Source organism: Xiphophorus maculatus, chromosome 11, assembly GCF_002775205.1.
Source record: "Xiphophorus maculatus strain JP 163 A chromosome 11, X_maculatus-5.0-male, whole genome shotgun sequence".
NCBI classification, from domain to species: Eukaryota; Metazoa; Chordata; class Actinopteri; order Cyprinodontiformes; family Poeciliidae; genus Xiphophorus; species Xiphophorus maculatus.
Genome location: NC_036453.1, coordinates 19,683,949 through 19,705,128, shown reverse-complemented (window position 1 = coordinate 19,705,128; position 21,180 = coordinate 19,683,949). Strand labels below are relative to the sequence as shown.

At 39.0% G+C, this 21,180-nt stretch overlaps 1 protein-coding gene across 1 annotated transcript; it reads left to right on the top strand.

Moving 5' to 3' along the window:
- The first annotated feature begins 3,765 nt into the window (after positions 1–3,765).
- LOC102218368 (leucine-rich repeat neuronal protein 4-like) lies at positions 3,766–8,211 on the top strand. The gene is made up of 2 exons (XM_023342927.1): positions 3,766–3,905; positions 5,251–8,211. Exon 2 carries the CDS (start codon positions 5,264–5,266, stop codon positions 5,915–5,917), a length of 654 nt encoding a protein of 217 aa, XP_023198695.1. The 5' UTR covers positions 3,766–3,905; positions 5,251–5,263; the 3' UTR covers positions 5,918–8,211.
- The last annotated feature ends 12,969 nt before the right edge of the window (positions 8,212–21,180 follow it).

Here is a 21,180-nt window from a genome sequence, read left to right as displayed (position 1 = left end):
GAACATAATGTCCATTAGCTGGAGTGCGTTAGTGAGCTTATTACATCATTATCAAGAATCAGGGCCTTGATTCTTTGTATTTAGCTGGAAGAAGGCTGTATGTCATAAAAACATTATTTATTTGTAGCTTTTGCCGAGGGGGACGATTCATAACAATTGCCTTTTCCCATTTGGCCCATAAATAAAAGCACCAAAAGGATTTTATTGGACCATGTGAAGCAAATGCTGATCACAGATTTAAAGGCATAAATTGGCAGGGTTTACGTCAAACGTGTAATTTCTCCTGAATTCCCTTTGGTTTTTCCATGATTGGGCCTTGTAGTTCCTATTTTGGACTGCATCCATTTCAGAACTCAAAATAAAGTATTCCTGACGGAGTCATTCCTGATGGAGTAAGCAATCTCCCGATCCCAGACGGCCAGATGTTCAGCGGGGAAAAACTGATGTAGCTGGTTTGCGGTGAACAGAAGCAACACGTTGCGCAACAACACGTCCCTCATATATACAGTAATTTGTGTCATTTCCGTAGAAATACCCTCCACCACTCTGATCCTATTTCCATTTTCTTTAAATTGCCAGTACTCCCATTTGCGCTATATTTTTTTCCTCAAGGTTATAAACATTTGTTCCTGGTGGATTTTATAGGGGTATTATGGAAGGAATGGTTTTCACAAACCCACATCTGACTCACTCCATTAAAAGCTGTGGCAAACGTAAGCTGAGTGATTCCAGGACAACATATGCAGCCAATGTTTAAAGGTATTAAACTCAGGTACAATCACTGGATAAACACAATCCATATTGCACAATAAACACATACCCACACATATCCTGGATGCAAATGTATGCCTCCTGTCCACACTTAAACACTCTCCTTTCTCTTTCTGCTCACCTATAGAGACATACAGGAGGAAAAGCTAATAAACATGACCATAATGTAAATAAGGGAAAACATATACAAATAAGTTGGTTTTAGAAGAGAGACAAGAAAAACAGTGACACTTTAAGTTGATTCGTATATTCATTTTTCAAATAATAATAATAATAAATAATAATAATAAAACATCCCAGTAGCTGTTTCTTTCCCTTAACCTTTAATCTATATCATGAGCACATCTTGTTCTGCTTTGTCTTCTCAGGAAGAGTTAAAGATATCCGTGATTACTCTCTTAGGAATTATGCTTCAGTTCGCCTGGTTTTGATATTTTCCACAACCCTGAAGCATTCGTTCATCTTAAGCTGACCAGAGTGTCTAATACTTTTAATTTGTAATCCAGGACTTCCTGCCTTCCTGGAATATTCAGTGTCTTGCGAAATTATACACAGTCCTCAAACTTCTTACAACTACAAACAGCAAAATAACTTTTCCGGAATTTTACGTATTACACCAAATAGAAACTGGTGCATAATTCTGAAATAAAAATAAAATAAAGTTTTGATTATTATTTTTTTTATAATATAACGGGGCAAAAAAGTATTTAGTCAGACACAGATTGTGCAAGTTCAAGTTCTCCTACTTAGAAAGATGAAAGGGGTATGTCATTTTCATGGTACACTTCAGCTTTAAGAGACAATATTAATTTATTTCTAACAGGTTTTCAAAAACAAGAAAAATGAGAAAACAAAATACAGGGACTCACGTAGGATTTTTAGAGAATTTACTTGTAAATTAGGGTGGAAAATAAGTATTTGGTCAATAACAAAACTCAATATTTTGTGTCTAAGTAATAGAGAAACTCCATTTGTTTGTAATTTACTCTAAGTATAACAATAGCTGCGAAGACCTCTGAGGCTTATCAGTGGAAATCAGACCGGAGATAAAGAAGAGTTTGAACAGTTTTTATAAGAGAGGCAGTTTAAAGGACATGACAACTCGGGTGGGAGAATCTGTCACCAGAACAACTATTAGACATCAGACACTATTCTGGCCTTTATAAAAGAAATCCACAAGAGGTTTTGTTTGTAGTTTCCCATAGTCATGTGGGAAACTCTGCAAACCTGGAAAACAAGGTGCTTGAATCAGATGTAACTCAAAGTTGGATGCAAAACTGAGTTTGAGTACGCCATCACAATGATGGAGCATGGTGGTGGCAGTATCATGGAGTGTGACTGCTTTTTGTGTACAGGGACACAAGCAGACCAGAGTTGGTAAATATAGGAGGATATACAGGAGCTAAAACAAAATGAAGCTATGGATCATCATGTTGGTATAAACCCAAAAACACACAGGTTTGTGATTGTAACATGAAATTTAACAGGAATAAAGAGCTTTCTAAAACACTTTTTACTTTTTCAAGTTGATTCTTGAGTGTTAAGGAAATTGAATTTGTCTATCTATGACTTCCTGTTTGCTTGTGAAATGACTATGATGTGTCACGAATTACATCTCTGGGTTAAAAAATAGGAAATACAAAAGAAGAAGCCATTCATGTAAATCAGATTCATGCTCATTATGAGTCAGAGCAAAGAAACAGCTGAAATGGGGATAAATGAGGCTTTCAAAGAACCGTCATTTATCTCACATTTGTCAAACTCAAGGCCCGTGGGCCAAATCTGGCCCGCCATAGCTTTTTATGTGGCCCTATAGATTCTAGACTAAAGACTATGTGTGTTTAAATATTATGTTATCCATCAAATCAATGCAGTTTTTATCTGTTTAGTTCCAAATTATATCAGTCAGTCCTTCTTGAGAATTATCGTGGAAATTCACACAAAATCAACAAATCTTTGCACTTTTTGTTGGGAGTTTATTGCATATTTTTCTCAAAAATTGTCAAAAACTTTTGTGCTTGTAATTAACAGCTGCCTCAACCTTAATTGATGTCAGATTACACTCCACGATCTATACAGCGAGTAATAAAATTTGCATTTACCGTCATAAATAAGCTAAAATATCGCAAATATTTCCAAATTAGTACCACTAACACTTTGATTTTTATTGCAAAAAATCGCAAAACGAATCACAAAATCCTGGAGGGATCAATGCTGTACTTTCCGTAACCTTAGGTTTTCTTTATTTTGAATGAAAGAGCCTGACAGAGAACAAGCTGTTCTCTGACCGTTCACTGATTCATCATATTTTCTAAATATAAAAGATGTTCAATAATATAATTTAATTTTAATAATTCATTGATATTTTAACAGTTCGTGAACAGATTTTATCAATACGTTCTGGCACAACCGGCCCTTTAAGAGCATTCATGATCGTGATTTGGCCCAAAATAAAAATGAGCTTGACACCCCTTATTTATCTGAACATAGCACACTGTAAGAAGGTTACAGATTATCCACCGGTAGGAACAGATTTTTTTTTTAAATAAATGAATTATGAGTCTATAAAGGCTTATTTCTAGTCATTTAATAAAATACTGTTAAATAGACTTTTTTCAACTTTGCAGGTCATTCTTTTCCTTTACATCCATTCAGGTGGAAAACCTCTCCCCTGCTTGCCTCAATGAATCAAGGCCCTGGTGTGGGGATTCCTCAGAATCCATTCAATCATCCTCTCCAAAAAAGGAGAACAAACGCTCATTAAGAAGGGAGACACGCTCTGAATAATGTGCAGACGGTTAAAGAATGCTAGCAGATTTTCTGTGGGTCACCTAACCTGGTTGCAATAGCGGATGATCTGACTAACATCGCTTTGTGGTTTAATCACTACCAAGCATGCACGTCACTCAGTGACAAAGCAAATGTGTTTAGCAGGCAGGGAAGGCGGAGCTGCAGTCGCAGGATCGGGAATGAGGAGGTGAAAAGGGGGGGAGGCAGGCAGAAAGAAGGAGGTGATTGTTGGGCCGGAGGGAAACATAAAGAGGGCAGCGAGAGGAGGAGAGGGAGCAAGTGAGGCGCAGCACACAGAGAAGCTCAACTCACATTCTGATCAACGCTGCAATCTGAAGCAACAGGTAAGTTCATGTCTTCTTCTTCTGGTTTGCACGGATGGAATACTTTGGATGAGTGAATGGCTTTAATCTGCAACAAAAAGTGAGCTGGTATTCAGAAGAGTTAAATAAGAGGACGTTCATAATAACCTGGAACATAATTTCTCCACTAAAGCCCATCTCAGATCATGTTTTAGGTACACGCTTTGTGTAAACTTTTTCCTGTAATCAGATCCAGCTGACCAGACTGTGCTCGCTGCCGGGGCGTGCAGGCATTTGGGGTCAGTTGTGCAATACCGCGTGGAATGCTGATTTAGTCTGAAGCACCCCCAAGTCTTTGCAAATGAGGATTATTTCAAAGTGTTCTGTAAACAACTCTATAAATCACCAAGGGAACGTGTGACGAAGTTTGCTAATTAAGTGTCCTCGTTTTGATTTCTGCTTTTGCCAAAGCGGCATGGTTTTACTTTGTGAAATAGCTTGTGCTTCCAGCTGGGATTTGGTTGAATAATACGAGCCTGTGTTAAATTATTGGCTTAATTTGTTACAGTTGTTCAGTTGAATGTCATATAATCTAGAAAATATGATGAATCAGTGAACAGTAAGAGAACAGTTTGTTCTCTGTCAGGTTCTTTCATTCAAGATAAACAAAACCTAAGTTGCAGAAAGTACAGCACTGATGCCCGTTTCACTTATTCACATTCTGTCACATTTCAAGGATAAACCTCGAAGTATTTAATCTGGATTTTAATAATGTTATGTCACTGATATCCACAACATGACACAAGTTTTTTGTCGTGATCCATGATTTCAGGTGATAAAACAGTGCAGGATTGAAATGTTGTCTTTTCCAAGACACTCAATACATAGCCGTAAACCCAAAGTAGCTGATAAAGTTGATTTCATATACAAAAAGCAGCTTATCTGATCAGACAGACCAAAATATAATGTTATGTGGACATTTTGATTATTTAAAAAACCAAAACTATAAGAATTCATAGAAATAACATAATTACAAAATGAGACAAGAGAAACATTGATCCAAATCAGTTTCTTTCAAAATAACGCTTATGAAACTTCAACAAAAGCTGCAGGTGTGTGTGTGTGTGTGGGCGCGTGTGTGCGTGTGTGTGTGTGTGTGCGTGTGCATTTTGGTTAAAACAAGCTTGTTAGTCATTCAGTGAAGTGACTCACAGTGGATAGAGCATCCAGAAATATTACTCAAGAGTAGCGATACTTGGTAATAAAATTGCTCAAGTAAAAATAAAAAGTACAGCGTAGTAATAGTACTCCTCAAAGTACTACATATTGCACATTACTAGCCAACTCTGCTGATGGATTTTATTGTTTTTTTTAATATTATTTCCAGCTCATCGCCTGCCATGAGGAACCATCCCTTCCCGCTCGTGATCGTGTGCCTGCTTTCCATCAGGGGTTTCTGTCCGCTGTCCGCTGCAGGCACAGGAGTGCCTCCCAGGGGTCCCGTCTTTCCCACAGACGACTACAGCATATATGAGGATGTATCCACTCCTGCTATGACTACAGATGCTAGAACATTCCAGTGGTGCGACTACCACGAATGCAATGAGAACCAGACCCCCTGTCAGGACCTCGCTGACTCTTTCGGCTGCTTGTGCCCGGGTATCTCGTTGCCCGACCAGCATCCAGAAAGTCCCACTCTGAGCTCAGTGTCCTGGAACGGCTCGGCAGTAGTGGTTCGCTGGTGTGCGCCACCTTCATACGTCACATCTTATGTTGTGACGATGAAAGGTGGGGAGAAGCAGATAGTGAAGGAGGACCAAAGGAGCACAACGTTGAACCAGATCGACCACAAAGCGGAGGTCTGTGTGGCAGCTATAAACGACGCGGGGGAAAGCGGTTGGTCCTGTATGGAGTACACGCCGGCTAGCAACAGCCTGCCCCTGGCAGCAGGCCTCATCGGCGGCGCGTTGGGCCTCCTGCTGCTGATTCTGCTGGTCGTTCTGCTGTGTAGGCGCAGGAGGCAAAAGAAGAAACGGGAGGCCACGCATGTATGAGGAACTCAGCTGAGAGTCAGCAACCAGACAAACAAACAAACAAGAAACACCGAGAGACTGCATACTCAGAGATGAGACTCATGAAACGCTCCGTTGTTGCTGAAGTTAATTAACTGTGAGAACGTCTGAGTGTTTGTCTCAAGAAAGCAGGAAACAGGGTTCATCAACTCCTTATCATGCCTAGCTGGTTATATTCATCTCCTCATTAGTGGTGTTTTTTTTTTTAGGAACACTAAAACACTAAAAACAGGAAGGACATATTTTACTCCAGTGATGCTGGGCCCATCTAACCAGTATTATTGTCTTACAATCTGTCAAAACAAGCCAGAAGGATGAATACTTGCTCAACTCAGCGAGCTACATTTTATATCAATAGGAAAAATCATGAGATTTATATTTATTCCTCAGGATTGGAAATTCACTTCAACTAAAAATAATTAAAATATCAATGAGAACTAAGCTCTGGTAGAATCAAGAAGAAATAATTATCAAACTAATTTATATTGGGTAGCGACCGAACCGAAACAACATCCAACGAAGATGAATGACTGATTTAACAGTTGGCTCTCACTAGAGCCCCAAAATGGGGCTTTTACAGCCTAATTCTCTAAATGTGAGAGAGGAAGAACAAAAACAGAGCAGTCTTGATTCCTCGGTTTTTAGCGTCAGAACTGAAACCAGAGCTTTGCTGAAAAGAGGCTCTTGTAGGCAAAAGGTCAAACGTGATGTGTTTGTGTACATACACTGCTTTACTTTATTTAACCAGCAATGTGCCTTTTTGCTCAATGAGATACAGTATCTCTTCTAACAAATAGATAAATGGCAAAAAAATATTAGATATAAAAGTACTGATAAAGCACTGAAAAAACCCCAAACATGAATAAATATATATATAAAAAGAGAAATTAAAGCAGTGATACTGTTTTGTTCAAGCTGGTTTTTTAAAAATTGTTTAAAATGTTAAGTGACGGTAATGACTCTAAGTTGAATTTGTTCTGGAAAGGCAGTTTGGGTTAATTCTGTATAACAATGAAAAACAATATTTCCAAACAATGGGAGTTATTTACACTGGAATTAAGTTTGAACAGAAGCATGAGTACTTCGATAATAAACATTAACATATATGTTACTTTTCTTCTAACTGATAAAAATTAGTAGAAAGAAAACAAAAAGAATTAGAAAAAGAAAATGCAAAAAATGTTGATCAACTTTTCTCTGCCAGGTTGAGTCTTTGCCTTTTCAGCTGAAATACAGAGCAGTACTTTATACAGAATCCAGCATTTTTCAACTGAAGGAAATAAGTTACTCTGGACTAACCATTTTGGGGGTTAAAATAAGATTTTTAAAATAAAAATAAAAATCCAGCTTTGGTTTAGTTTTCATAGGATTTTCCAACTTTATTAATGCCAATGTGGAATGTATTTGTAGCCTACCAGTCTACATATTCACCTCTAAAATAATTCCGCTAGCCAAAATCATTAACTTCAAAAAAGTTATAAATACAAAAATCCCCTCTCCTGACTCTTCTTGCAATCAAATTTGTTTATATCGAAACAAGTGGGGAAAAAATGGGCATCATAGGTGATTATCAAGCCAGGAAATGTAACTCTCCCCCATGAGACTCGCCTTATGTAGTAACTGCTTTTGCACTTTGCAAGTGTGTGGAAAATATATATTTAGTCTTTTGGTTGATTAATTTGCTCAAAACCTTTAAAAAAAGGTTAGATGAATATTAAAGAGAGTTTACCAATTCTTTTCGAGATTGAGTCTCATAAATAAATAATTGTATCATCTGCATAGAAGTGAATGTCCATGTATTCTACTTACATTGAGCTGCTGGAGTGAACCACACAAAAAGAAGGAAATGCTCATAGTTTGACCTTTAACGGAATAAAATGCTCAAATAGGCTGCCAACCATTTATGTTCTTATTTACATGACAAAGGTTTTGTCACTAAAATTATGTTTGAGGCCTGAAAGAAATTCATATCAGAGATGTATTTATATAAAATTTTTACTTAAATGGTTTAGGGAAGCAGGTTTTGATGCTGTATAAAAGAAACACTGTGAGAGTTTTATTGCACTCTTTATATATTTATTTTAAGTGGGTGAATAGATAGTGGGATTAGGGATTAGAAAACAAGAATGAATACATTTACTTTGCTCTTCTCTGGATATCATTCTATATCCTGATTTGAATCATACAAGTATAAAGAATTAGATTCTTTCACCAGTTACTGTGTATGTCTGTAAATATCTGTCCATTAAACGGAAATAAAGTGAAACTTTTTCTTATCCAAATGTCTACGAACATGTTCTTCTCCAAGTGCTGTAAGATGGGTGTGTTTTTCCATCTGTTTTGTTGTCGGAAGTCCTGTCATCATTGGACCGGATCAGCTCCAGTCTTTCCTGCTTTTTTTTCCACTCACTCCCTCCTGAGTGAAGATGAATTTTTGCAACACTTGTTTCATATTGACTGGGGCTTCCCAATCACTGCTGAGCTGCTTAGAAGCTGCAGGCGTTTACTTCTACAATAAAAAAAAAGAAGAAAATTGTGGAAAAGTCCAGTATTTTAATCCTCCCAGTTTATCTCATGCTCAAGCCTCCATCTGCATGTCTCCAGGTCATGGTGCAAACCCAATTTTTTTCTCTGGCTGCTGTAGCATAGTTCTTCTACAGCACCCAGCTTTTTTTTTTTTTTTTAAGTGCTGCCTGGAAGTCAGTTAGATGTCTGTAATTTAGAGACAAAGTCTTCTGCTCACTGCAGTGGCTGAAATGTCCCCAAAAAGTGATGCATTGTTAATCAGCTCAGCCTGAACGCAACTTGATGTTATCTGCTAGAATACAGCTCAGATGCTCAAGAGCGATGTGATGTGATTATGGCAAAAATATCAGAAACTTTTAAAATAGTGTTCTTAAACCTTACCCTTACATATATGCTTGTTCTGCCAAATGAAATGTGTAAACCTGATCCATTTCCATGGATCAAGAGCGCTTGAGTGTTATTGTTTACATCCGGAAATTTCAGGCATGCTCACAACGCTGGAAGGCAAAAAAAAAAAAAAAAAAAAAAAACCCGATTTGTTTTACATACCATATCCGCGTAGAACAATTCAGTTAACTAAATCACAGAAAAGTAAAAAACACACACAAAAAATACGTTGAAGAACAAGTCGAACTCTTATTTCTTCTTTTTTCTTGCTCTCTGTCGGCTACGCCACACAATGACTGGTTGCCAATGACAACAACGCAACGGTTCAAAACCAAAAAACACTCTTTAACTTTTCCCACACAAAGAATAGAACATTCAGTCCGCTACAATATTATGTTTTTAGGCTTGATATTTAACAAGTGATCGCTGTGGCAGATTAGCTACCGCTGCTATAAACTAATCTAACTCAGCGCTGGTTGATTAGCTTACCTGCTACTGATGATCTGTCAGAGTTGGTGTGTGGGTCGCCATTTTTTTTTTTACTGAACCGAAACAGAAACACGTCTACATGTTAAGGTTGTCAAAGTTAAATAACAGACATACTTCCCTCTCCCATTAAAACTTTCTTCTGACCTTCATGCTATGTACTTGTCACAGTGTTGACAATTAGTAGCAAAGCAGCTGCGTCCCTTTTTCTTTAATAAGCCATGCATACATTTATGATTTTGAGCGTTGCATTGACAACTTAACGGCTAAAACCAATGTTAGTTATAATCAGGAAGTAGCTTTTATTCCTCCAGCATGGAGATGTTGAGTCGGCATCTTGTGCGCCTGACGCCAAGGGATCAGTTAAAGGATCGATCCTTTGGAAGATGATCCACAGGGACTGAATATGGACAGATTGGTAAATCTAGAGCTTCACTTCTCATTTGAGCTGTTTCTTCATTATAACTGATAAGCAGTGCCCACATTAGTCCAGGCAAAGACCACGGCTGTCTACTTCTCCATTACTCATGAACAACACATCTAGATACTTGACTTCTCCCATTGAGACAAGTGTTGACTCCTGACCTGTGGGTTGAGAACCATTTCTGTGAGCTGACTCACATCGAGACTGCACACCGCCCCGATGCACACTGAAGACAACAACAGAACCACATCATCTGGCTGATGTTATTATTGACTGCTAGAAGGACTCTTTTGAGGATCTGATGGAGGCACAGACTGTGAACTATTGGGAAGATGAGTTCATCAACATATTAGAGGTCACTGAGCTAGCTAACAAGCTCCGCAACAGTTTTTACATGGGGCGGATGGTTTTGGCCCGAAAGTGCTGAAGGCTTTGGACATTGCAGTATGGCGGTATGATAGTTTGCTTTCCAGTCCATATCTGTATTATGGCTCTACACCATGCTTATGCCCCTGAATTGGTTTTATAGCTATTAAGTCCTGGTATAATCAACGCAAGTTCTGTTTCTGCATTCTCGTCACTAACTCAGGTTGAACTTCGCCAGCACCGCCCATTGTCATCTACCCTCTGACTGAGTTTCAGTGTGTAATTGTGAAGATAACCTAAGAATCTCATCTTGATTTTTTTCCCATAATACTCTTCTTTTGGCCTCTTGAAGCCCTTATTGACCTGTAGACCTTCATGATTGACAGCTCATGTGTCTGAGCCCAAAGTTCCCAACTGGATCTCAAAATTCAGCCTTAAACACTCTATCTTGATGTCCTGTTGACGAGTGATTGTAGCAATAATCTGTGCACTTTTTTGCTATTTTGTAGTGAAGAAAACAGTGAGGCAAAAATGGTTGACTCAAAGGTTGATCCCTATTTTTTTAATTGTCAAAATAGCTGAAATAAAAGAACCACAAAGAAGGCCCTCAGGGAATTAATCTCTTTGCAATTGACTGCAACCTTTTGTAATGCTACTGTGGGATTTGGGAGTTTTATCTTAAAATAATTCAGCTTAAAAGAGCAATTTCAATTATTTTAAATTTCTATTTTTTTAAACTTACACAACAGTTAATGAATATCTGGCACAGAATATGCACAACCTCATCTGCTGACTATTTGCTAATCTTGACTTTAGTGGGATTATTTTGTGCTCCTGAGGAAAGATTGTCCAAAGTTTCACCCCGGAACAGTTTCACTTGTTCTTCTGTGCCTGAGATACCTTCCAGTAAGCCAGACAGGGCGTCTCCTTTGGCTTTGCAATCCTGGCAGCAATTCAGTTTTTTTGTTTTGTTTTGTTTTTATTGGAAAATTGTAACCCGCTTTCGTGAGAATAAATGTTGATAACAATGCTGATAAATCTGGGATGCGAGGGCTATCTGCTGACACTTGCTTTGGCTGGAGGTTGAGATCTGGCTATGTGCTGTCAGCACTGTGCTCATGTTGAATCACTCCTAAATCAGCCAGTGATCTGATGAGTTATTTTACCTTTCTGTTTAAGAGGTCACATTAGGTAGTGAATCAGTTCAGTAGATGGTGGGGTTTTAAGAGTCCAAACAGTTACTGTAAATGAATGACTAACAGTATCTACATGAGTGTTTGTGTGGAGAGTGAGGGTTAGTGAAGTGTTGGGTTGTACCTGCTCACACTGGCCGGTGTCATGGTGTTAAAAGCTGGAGAGACATGGAGAGACTCAGCAACTTTTAAAAGAACGTTTACTGTTAGTAGTTCATTGCCCCCTGCTGGTCACAGTGAAACGTGGCAGCTTGTATAAAGGGCACAAAACGTTGTTTTGCAAAAGAAACTTGACTGCAAAAAATAAGCATGTTCAAAAATCTACGGAAGAGGATTAGGGCCACTGACTAAAGAAATTCTGACTTTAATCTGAGAATTCTCAGATTAAAGTTCGAATTATTAATTTTTTTTTTTTCTTTTTCCAGTGGCCCCAATCCTCTTCTGTAAAACTCTGAATCAAATTAAGTGCAATATTAATTAGAGCAGTTCCTTTTTTCCTTTTTTGATTATTTTATATTCTTTGTGTTTTGTAAGTTTTGATCCTTACTTATACACGTGGCATTTAATAATCCACGATTCCCTCATATTGTGCCTTTAAGGAACAAGACCTTCCTGCTCCTGCTCTGGAGGTTTTCAGTTTCTCCACATTTCCTCTGGGCTTCAGCTGCTTCTCACTTGTTTTGTGTCCAGCTAACTTTATTATGACACAATGTTATGAAGCATGCTCTGAAAAATAAAGAAAGCGGACACATCAAGCAAAAAAAAAAAAAACGTCTGCCACAAATAAGCAGTATCTGAAATTCTTCATAAAAGATCTTTAGAAGACCTGAGGAATGCATCACATTGCAGTTGGTCAAATGCTTTTTGTACAGATTATAGCTTTTTCTGCATGTTTGTGAAATATAAAAATGCATCAGTCTGGGTTTTCAAATTATGCATTTTTAACTACATACATTCTGGACAGAAATACAGAGAGATATATTTAACTTCACACAAGAAATTTACAAGCAAAGCATCTGTTCAGTCTTGTCTCATGCTCTTACCAAGACCTTGGCTGTTTATGTAGAAGTAAATCTGGCCCACTTCATGGTCTTAGCTTTCCATTTTTAAGGCGGCGGCAGCAGCAACATGTGCACAAGTGTTCAGTAGTTCTGAAACTGACAGATTTATTTCTTTATTTATAACTAACTTTAATTAGTAACTTTAATTATTTAGTTTTTATGGTGACACTGCACTGACCACACGCTGCGGCTAGGAGTGATCAAATAAAAATATATAATGACAGTTAATGAGAAGCTGCTTTTACTTCTGTTTGCTGCCACAGAATTACTGGCTAGTGTGATTTTCAAAGCGTAAAGGGATCATTAACAAGACTGCTGGTATCATTTTACCATTTTGGTGGAATAGGAGAGGAGCAGAGTTGCTGCTTGACTCTTCCTGAGTCAACCATTCAAGGAAACGTGTGTTACTCGTAACCCATTTGGCTCCAAATGGCTTCGCAGGCCAGGATATTGCTGCTAATGAATCCAAATAAACTTTTCGCTTTTGAGCTGTCGGAGGATATCTGAGCTAATATAGTGGACATCCTTACATTTACCCCAATGAGTTATTTACTACTATAAACATCTGACTTTTAGTCTCACAACTAATGAAAATGACTGGCTTGTTCTGCAATTAATATATCCAGCATTGATTTTAAATGAATTCACAATATAATAATGCTATCAATTCACAATCGTCTTTTGCTGCCATGTAGTTATTCAAAAAGCAATTTGCATTTGGCAGTGAGAAAGTAAATGGAAGTATTATCATTATCATTAGTGATCCAGAAGCAGGTGCTTTAATGCTTCTCCGGCTGCTGGGGTCAGCTTTTACTGTGCAGAGAGAGAGAGAAAAGGGTCTAAGTAGGTCAGACATCCATCAGTGGCCATTACCGCGACTGCAACGTAAAGCCTGCGATACTTGCTGGTTCTTTTGTAATTTAAGAGAGGTTTGTGGTGCTTTGTACTTTTCTGTAGGGACCACAACCTAAAACCAGGGGCTCAACGAGCGACTTGTGATGAGTTGAGAGTTACAAACAGCTGCTTTAAGAGAGAGAGAGGCCTGCAGCCGCTGAAAGTCAGGAGCTGTGTGGGTGGCTGCAGAAACTAATCCCCTCCACCTCTCTCTTCGTCTCTCTCTCTCGCTCTCATGTCATCCTGTTTACCCCTGTGTCTGCCTGTCTCGGTTCAAACCTCAGACTTGTAAATAAAAAGATTAACTTCTGTCTCTCTGGTGCGAGTCGGATGTTGCTGGCAGGATGATTTGAGTTTATGTAAATGCAGCAGAACGGATGTTGCCCCTCATGGATTCCTTAGGCTTAATATTTGAGGGGGAGAAAAAAAAATCTTTCATCTGTCAGACTTTTTATTTTTTTATATGTATACATATAAACGAGTTGAGGCGGTGCAACACTTTTTAAATGCGTCCACAGCAGCCACTAGAGGTCAGTGTTGCAAAGATTACAGCAGCGACTGAAGCCTCCTCCGGATGCACTCGCTCATAATAGAGTGGGGATGGAAATGAGTTGGTCTAACACGGATGAAAATGAGTTTGCAGCTGTAATCAGCTCGGCAGCACACACATAACAGGTGAGGGTTTTTTAACGTTTGAAGTGACAGCGTGAGGCAGCCTCTCTTCCCAAAAATAATCTTCCACTCGCTGCTTGATGGGCAGGTCAGCCTTCTCCTCCAAACTCCCAAAGATATCACCGCTGGAGTATTTCATATTGAAGAGACGTTTCTCCCCCCTTCAGATTTTTTTTGTTTGTTTGAAGAGCTTGAGTAACCGTGGCGTTCTGGCAGGATGCAGGACAGAGCTGAGGAAGGCTGGAGGGGGGCAATCATCAATCATCCTGGCAGCAGTCTTGCTTCCCACAGGCACACACCTTTTACCCTTCACATGACTTTTTTTTTTTTTAATCATGAACAACAAAAACAAATTCATTCGGATGTGGTGTTGTCGTTGCTCAGATCTGGACGCAGGAAGAATAAGCGTCCTGGAGGACACAGGATGCTGAAACAAAAGAGACGACTCACTTCCTGCAAGTTTTTCATTTTTGAAATCAACACAAACTCAAGATTAAAAGAAATTCTTATACATTAGATGTAATTCTGGGTGTTAAAGTTCAAGCAATCTGTTTTAGTTTGCTTGAACTTTAATTTATTCGCCTTTGCTACAAATATGTAATCAACACAGAGCTGTTTTTGATTGTGGAATATGCTGATCTCACAACTGATGGTTTTAAAATTGCAGCTACTTTTCCTACTTGATTTCTTGTTTTCTTAGCCTTTATAAACTCAGACATGTTCCTAAATTAGACTGCACAACAAACAGTTCTTCTTCTCTGCAGAATTGCAGGCTTACTATCAGTAGGAAACACAAACGTTTGATACCTGTTAATTTCCCCGTTGTGAAAAAGTTTTTAAAGTCTTTTTAAAAGAGTTGATTACATGTGGTAGATGAGCCTTTAAAGAATTTGGAAGTAAATTTCTTATAATAATTAATAACATTTTCCTCAGTATTGATCATCTCCTAGCCTTATTGTTGTCATATTTACTAGATGTGCTATTATAGAACACGTTCATACAGCGTTAGATTTGGCTTGTGCTGAACATTTTCCAAGTCTTTTGACCCGGCACGCACAATACCAGGATAACATGCAGATATGTTATTAATGAACATTGCAATGATATTGATTGTAATTAGTATTTCCATCCTCATCATTAGAGACTACATTAGGTGTTGGGATCTGGGGTAAGAACAGTCCACGAAAGTATGTAATGCATAATTGCAGAGAACTTGCATTAGTTTATATTGAATGCAAACAGTCCTTTGTAGTTTTAATAATTTACATATAAATGTGGCAATAAAGAGAGATGCAACTGTGCCTCATTTTGAGCAGTAATTCATCTTGAATCCCCTTCCCTACCAGTTTAAGTCCTTAATCTCCAACAGAATGAAACCTGGAGGGACGTGAAGCTGCAGCTGTATTTAACCCTATGAGGTCGAGCAGTTTCCCCAGAGGGACTGGGCTGCTCCACTTCTGCAAACCTCTCAGCAGGTCCACAGGAGGTTGCTCTTCACTTTCCTGGAGCCTAATTTAATTTTGCGTGATGAAAAATTAACTTCACGCCCTCCGTTTGGTTGCAGGAGATTTTCCCCTCAGCGTGCAAACCTCTCCGTTCTCTCTGCAGATCGGTGCAGATTTATATTCTTTGCATCCCTCCTGCTAGTCATTGTCAAGGGGGCAGCGGAGCATATCCCAGCGAGCACTGGGGTTGAAGGTAGAGACGCACCTCTGAGAGGCTCACCGTCTGTCAAATCTACAATCCACTTTGAGCTGTGCCAGAAAACTTTTCGAAAGAGAAGACAGAGAAGATGCAAACGGAACGCAAACGGTTTGTGTTTTCCAGCATCACATGAACAGCGGGGCTGCTTCAGTTTGGGAATTCATTAAATACGAGATGCTGAGATGTGAGCCATGTGCACATTCTGTCCTCTTTTTAGGTTAAACGTAAGACACCAGACTTGGGAGGAGAAGAAGAATTCGTTTTTGAAGTGGAGGATGCAAAAAAAAAAAGAAAAAAAAGTGAAAGTGCTTTTGGTGAAAAAGCGGGTTCATGGAGACAGAGCAGGGATGAAAATGTGATGAAATAATGGAAAAAACTATTGCTCCACTGCAAGAGTATCAAGGTGAAAGTAAGTGAAAGAAAGTGGCTGTTTGTCACAAAATATACAGATTTAATCAAAGCAGATTCATGTCTAAAAATGGTCAAGTCAAAGTCTTGACCCAAAGTCAAACGAGGATCTCTGGCTAAACCTAATGCGCTGGTATTCACAGACATTCTCATCTTGAGTTATTTCACAAAAAATGGGCAGACATTTCTACCCGTCACAAAGCCGGTATATCATTTAAGACTCACACACAAGTTTTAGGTTGTAGTGTGACAAAAGAAAGAGACATGAACACTTTTGCGTGGTTCTGTAGAAAACGCAGCAGGCGGCTGAACTAAAAACCCAGGACTGATCACTGTCCAGATGTTGGGTAGAACAAATCCCAATTAGTCCTGCCCCCTTCCCGTCTCCGGCGGGGCAGGAACAAGCTGTGCAACACGAGGTGAAGCAGAGGCAGATTATTCAGGACACAGTCGCTGCGGGATGGAGAGCTCAGGAGGGCTGCAAGGACTTGACCTTTTCCTGAATATTCATGACAAGGGAGAAAGAGATGCACACCTTCCCTGACGCCTAAAAACCCACAAGAACAGAAGCTCAGCTTATGATTCAGGACAAAAAAAATATGATTCTATCTAGCATAAAGAAAAATAACACATCAGGATGTGTTGGCCGCCTGCCAGCCAGCAGGATCAATAACCATTAACACCATTGTGCATTCAATCAGAGGACAGAAGGGATTTGAGGCTCTGCAGATTATTTCATCATGATGGGAGGTGGATCAGAGCTTTAGTTACAGTAACCGCATCCAGATCTTCACTGCTGCTACTGCGAGAGATGCTCTCTGACTGACAATGTCATCCGAGCTCGCTCTCTCTCTCTCTCTCTCTCTCTCTCTCTCTCTCTCTCTCAGTGTGTGTGTGATTGTGTAAACACACAGAGAGAAACTAGGTCATATTCCAGCCTTGACAGGATGAGGAGGAGTCGTCTGGAGACGCACCGTGCTGCAAATGTGTGCTGCGTTCATGTGTCAAAGAGTCAGGGCGTAATCCACACACTCCTGTTTTTATCTGCCTCATGAATCAGGAGAACATGCCTCTAGTGGTGATGAAATCCACAGAGAAATGCAGGTACTGGAGCAAAGGAGGAGAGTAAGAGGAGGAGGAGGAGGGAGTACTTGTAATTTCTTGCTCCAGTTCTCTTTGGCTCAGCGCTGAGGAGACGCTGTTCATTAATACCCAAGACTTCATTCTTTGGGAAGCACAAAGCTCTGAGTCATGTAATATTGACATTGGCTTGCTAAGAAACAATAGCAGCATGTGGCAGGAATTACACAGAGGCTCTCCAACACAATGCGCTGCACTCCTGTGGCATTGCTGAATATGTGGAGGTTGTTAAGAGTTGGGGTTTTTTTTAAAGCTCTTCCTAAAGTGCTCTTTTAACTCTCTGTGAAAGGTGTGGGACAGAACGTCCCTGATGAGGAACAACGCTTCAAGGATGCATCTCAGAGCAGCAGCGGAGCGCTTTCTGCCTGACTTAGCTGCTCAATGGAGGAGATTTTTTTTTTTCTTTTAATTTGTGAAAATGTGCAGAGAAAGTTGAAGAAATGATGCAGAGGTTGCAGTAAAACAAAGAGCCGACAGCTTTTGGGGCTGATTGATAAGAACAAGCAGAAGCACTTTGAGCCAAATGCAAACATCAGCATGCCAACGAGCTCACTAAGTGGCAATGCCAGCGTGCTGATGTAATGCAGCGTGAAATGCTTCTTAAGTTTGCCGTCGTTGCTCAGTGTGTCATAAAGCAGCAAGCGCTTTTGATGGGAATCTTAAACAGGGGCAGAGTTTATCCTCTGAGGAGCATCTGGACAGAATCCTGCTCCTCAGTCAGCTTCGTTTTCCAAAGCGACCGTCTATACCCAAATGTTGCAGGCATTAGAGGCAAGAGGGACCTGGAAACTGTCGAATGTGGACTAGGGATGCACGATATTGGATCTTTGGTCGATATCCGATATGCCGATATACACACTTGAATCCAACAGCTGAATTACCTCCTAAGTGCAGTCAAGTTTTCCAGAGTCCTGCTAATGACCTCATTATTTGACTCAGGTGTGTTGAAGTGGAGATGCATCTAAAAGTTGCATCTCGAGGCCTGGAGTTGCCCACCCCTGCGATATATCGATATACTAAAACTTGCTTGACTGACAACCGATACCAATACCAATATTTTTTTCTTACTGAAACTGTATGGCTTTCTCTACTGTGGAATTAAAATACTGCATTGTTTTTGTCAATTTAGCCTGATACCAAACGCAAATGTTAAAAAGGAGGCTGAAAACAATGCAACACTTTCAACTTGAATTATGATTAATGTCAAATTTATTTGTGACTCTCTAAGATAATGACATTCAAACAGCGCAAATTTGATGTTGTACTGTGGCGGAGGCATCACTGTCAATTGTTTGTCATATAAAATCAACGGCTTTTATTTTGCTGAGTTATTCTGATGAAATAGCCAATATTAAATTTTACAGCTAATATTGACCAATTCCAATTCCAATACATCCCTAATATGGACACTGTATGTGGAAATATATTTAGATTTAAATTTTTAGCATACTGAAAAAATCGGAACTGTGCACACATTGTGGTCACGGATCTTCAATTATAATTATAATTTTTTGAGGGGGTGCAGGGATGAGCATGTATTTTAAAAATGAAAAATTAGCAGCATATGTTAAATTTAATGCTAATTTTCTCTCATTAAAACAGGACAGAAAACATACATAAAGACTCAAATACATACATAAAATCCAGCTGATATTAGAATTGTTGTTCCTTTCACAAGCTGCCACTAATAAACTAATCGTTAATTAATTAAACATAATTCTGGATATTTATCCACTCTTCGAAGACAAAAAAAATCAAAAATAATACAGTAACCAATTATGAAACATTATATCTTGTCAACTGACATCAAGCAAATACACAGCAAATAAGCTGATCGACTGATCAGAGGGAACTCAAACCCGATAGGTTTTTAGCCTTGATTTAAAGGAGCTCTGTGTTTCAGCATCTTTGCAGTTTTCTATTTATTGGAAATGCACAAACTTCTTTTCTGAGAATCTAATTTATAGCTTTGTAATTAGAGGGAAACATTTAATTTCACTCATATGGCTTAAATTTTCACATATATGTATATATATATATATACAGTACAGACCAAAAGTTTGGACACACCTTTTAATTCAAGGAGTTTCCTTTATTTTCATGACTATTGACATTGTAGATTCACACTGAAGGCATCAAAACTATGAATAACACATGTGGAAATATGCACTAAACAAAAAAGTGTAAAACAACTGAAAATAGCCCTTATATTCTAGTTTCTTCAAAGTAGCAACCTTTTGCTGTGATTACTGCTTTGCACACACTCTGCATTTTCTTGATGAGCTTCAAGAGGTCGTCACCTGAAATGGTTTTCACTTCATAGGTCAACCTGCCCTGTCAGGTTAATAAGTGGGATTTCTTGCCTTATAAATAGTCATGAAAATAAAGAAAACCCATTGAATTAGAAAGGTGTGTCCAAACTTTTGGTCTGTACTGTATGTATATATATATATATATTTGGATTGGACCACTTCTGTACTAAGCTGCAAATTTTCCTCTTAATGGCCTTATATACAGAGACATAAACAAGCTGCAGCGCAAACAGAGCAGCAATACACTGAGGGGCAGATTATTGAGGCTTTGAACCGTCTGCAGTCGGTTTCGGCGTCGTTTGGAGACTGTACTAATCATTCAAGTGCAGCGCTAAATTAGTGCCTTGGAGGTGTGAAAACAGGAATGTTTGCACCTGGCCCTGCTGCATTCGTGTTTATGTGATTTTTTTTCCTCTTTTTTTTTCAACTTTATTGCCTGGCGTGACTGAGTTTCTGTCAAGAAACTTCAAGGGGAATGCGAAGGTGTTGATTACGAGAGCAGAGAATGTCAGAAGGAAAAGAGTTTCTATTTGTGAAAATGTGTTCAGGGATCCACATTATTCTGGTTTTAACAGAGTTTCAGAAGCCAAATTTTCTCCAACTAATCTGGACCCAGGGATGTTGGTGGCACAAATCCATCTTCTTTTTCTTGTTGTGGAATTAATACTTTGTTTTTTTTTGTAATGGGGATTTAAAGAAAGATCAAAAATATAGAAATAACAACACACACCAGATGTTTGTCCTAGTTGAGGAACTTATCAAAACTTTATACTTAATCTTTAACAATCCTGTATAATTTCCCACCAACCACAACTTAAAGAATGCAACCCGATCCAGTAATGAACAGATTTCTCCTGTTTTTGCTTTTTTCTACTTATTATTATTTCAGACCATGAAAAAGTTTCAGCATCTGGATAACCTCAGAGAATAAAAGAAGACATATAGTTTTATATATTTTATATATTTAAGCTATCCAATCCAAAGTGACCCCTGTGGAAAAGTAATTACCTAAACCTAATAACAAGCTGCGCCGCCCCTTGCAGCAACAACTGAGACCAAGCATTTATAATAACTGGTAATTATCCTTCCACTTCCCAGTAGAGGAAGTTTGTCTCACTCTTCTTTGCAGAACTTTCTTTTTATCCAATCACACTAACGGATCAGACAGCAGGAATGGCCTGTTTAACATTTTACCATTTGTGCTTAAGCACAGACTTTAACAATGCAACTCCAGAACCTAAGTTTAGTGTTTTTGTTGCCATTCAGAGGTGGGAGGGCTCGTCTAATTTGGATCCCTGTCCTGGTAAAGAACCAGCGCGTGGTTTGCGGAGCTTAGCTGAAGGTTATAGTTGGACATTTGTCTGCAGAATTTTCTGATTGAGAGCAGAATTTGTGGTTCCATCGATTAGTGTTTGAAGTGAAGTGCTCGCGTACCAAACGGGTCCCGAAGCATCACACCGTCACCACCATGTTTGACTGGAGTGATGATTCTCTTTTCATGAAGTTTTCTATTGGTTTTAGACATAATGGCATAATGAGACACACAACTTCCAAAACCATGGATGCTATTGTTGCCCTGGCTCTTTCTTCTTGTTGAATCATGAACTCTGACCTTTTCACAGTGTATGTGATTTTCTTTAGGACCCAATGTGTTGCTTGTTGAGATGGTTTA

What these genes read in the sequence shown, in the direction of transcription:
- LOC102218368 (XM_023342927.1), top strand. Translation starts at nt 5,264, where the DNA reads ATGAGGAACCATCCCTTCCCGCTCGTGATCGTGTGCCTGCTTTCCATC.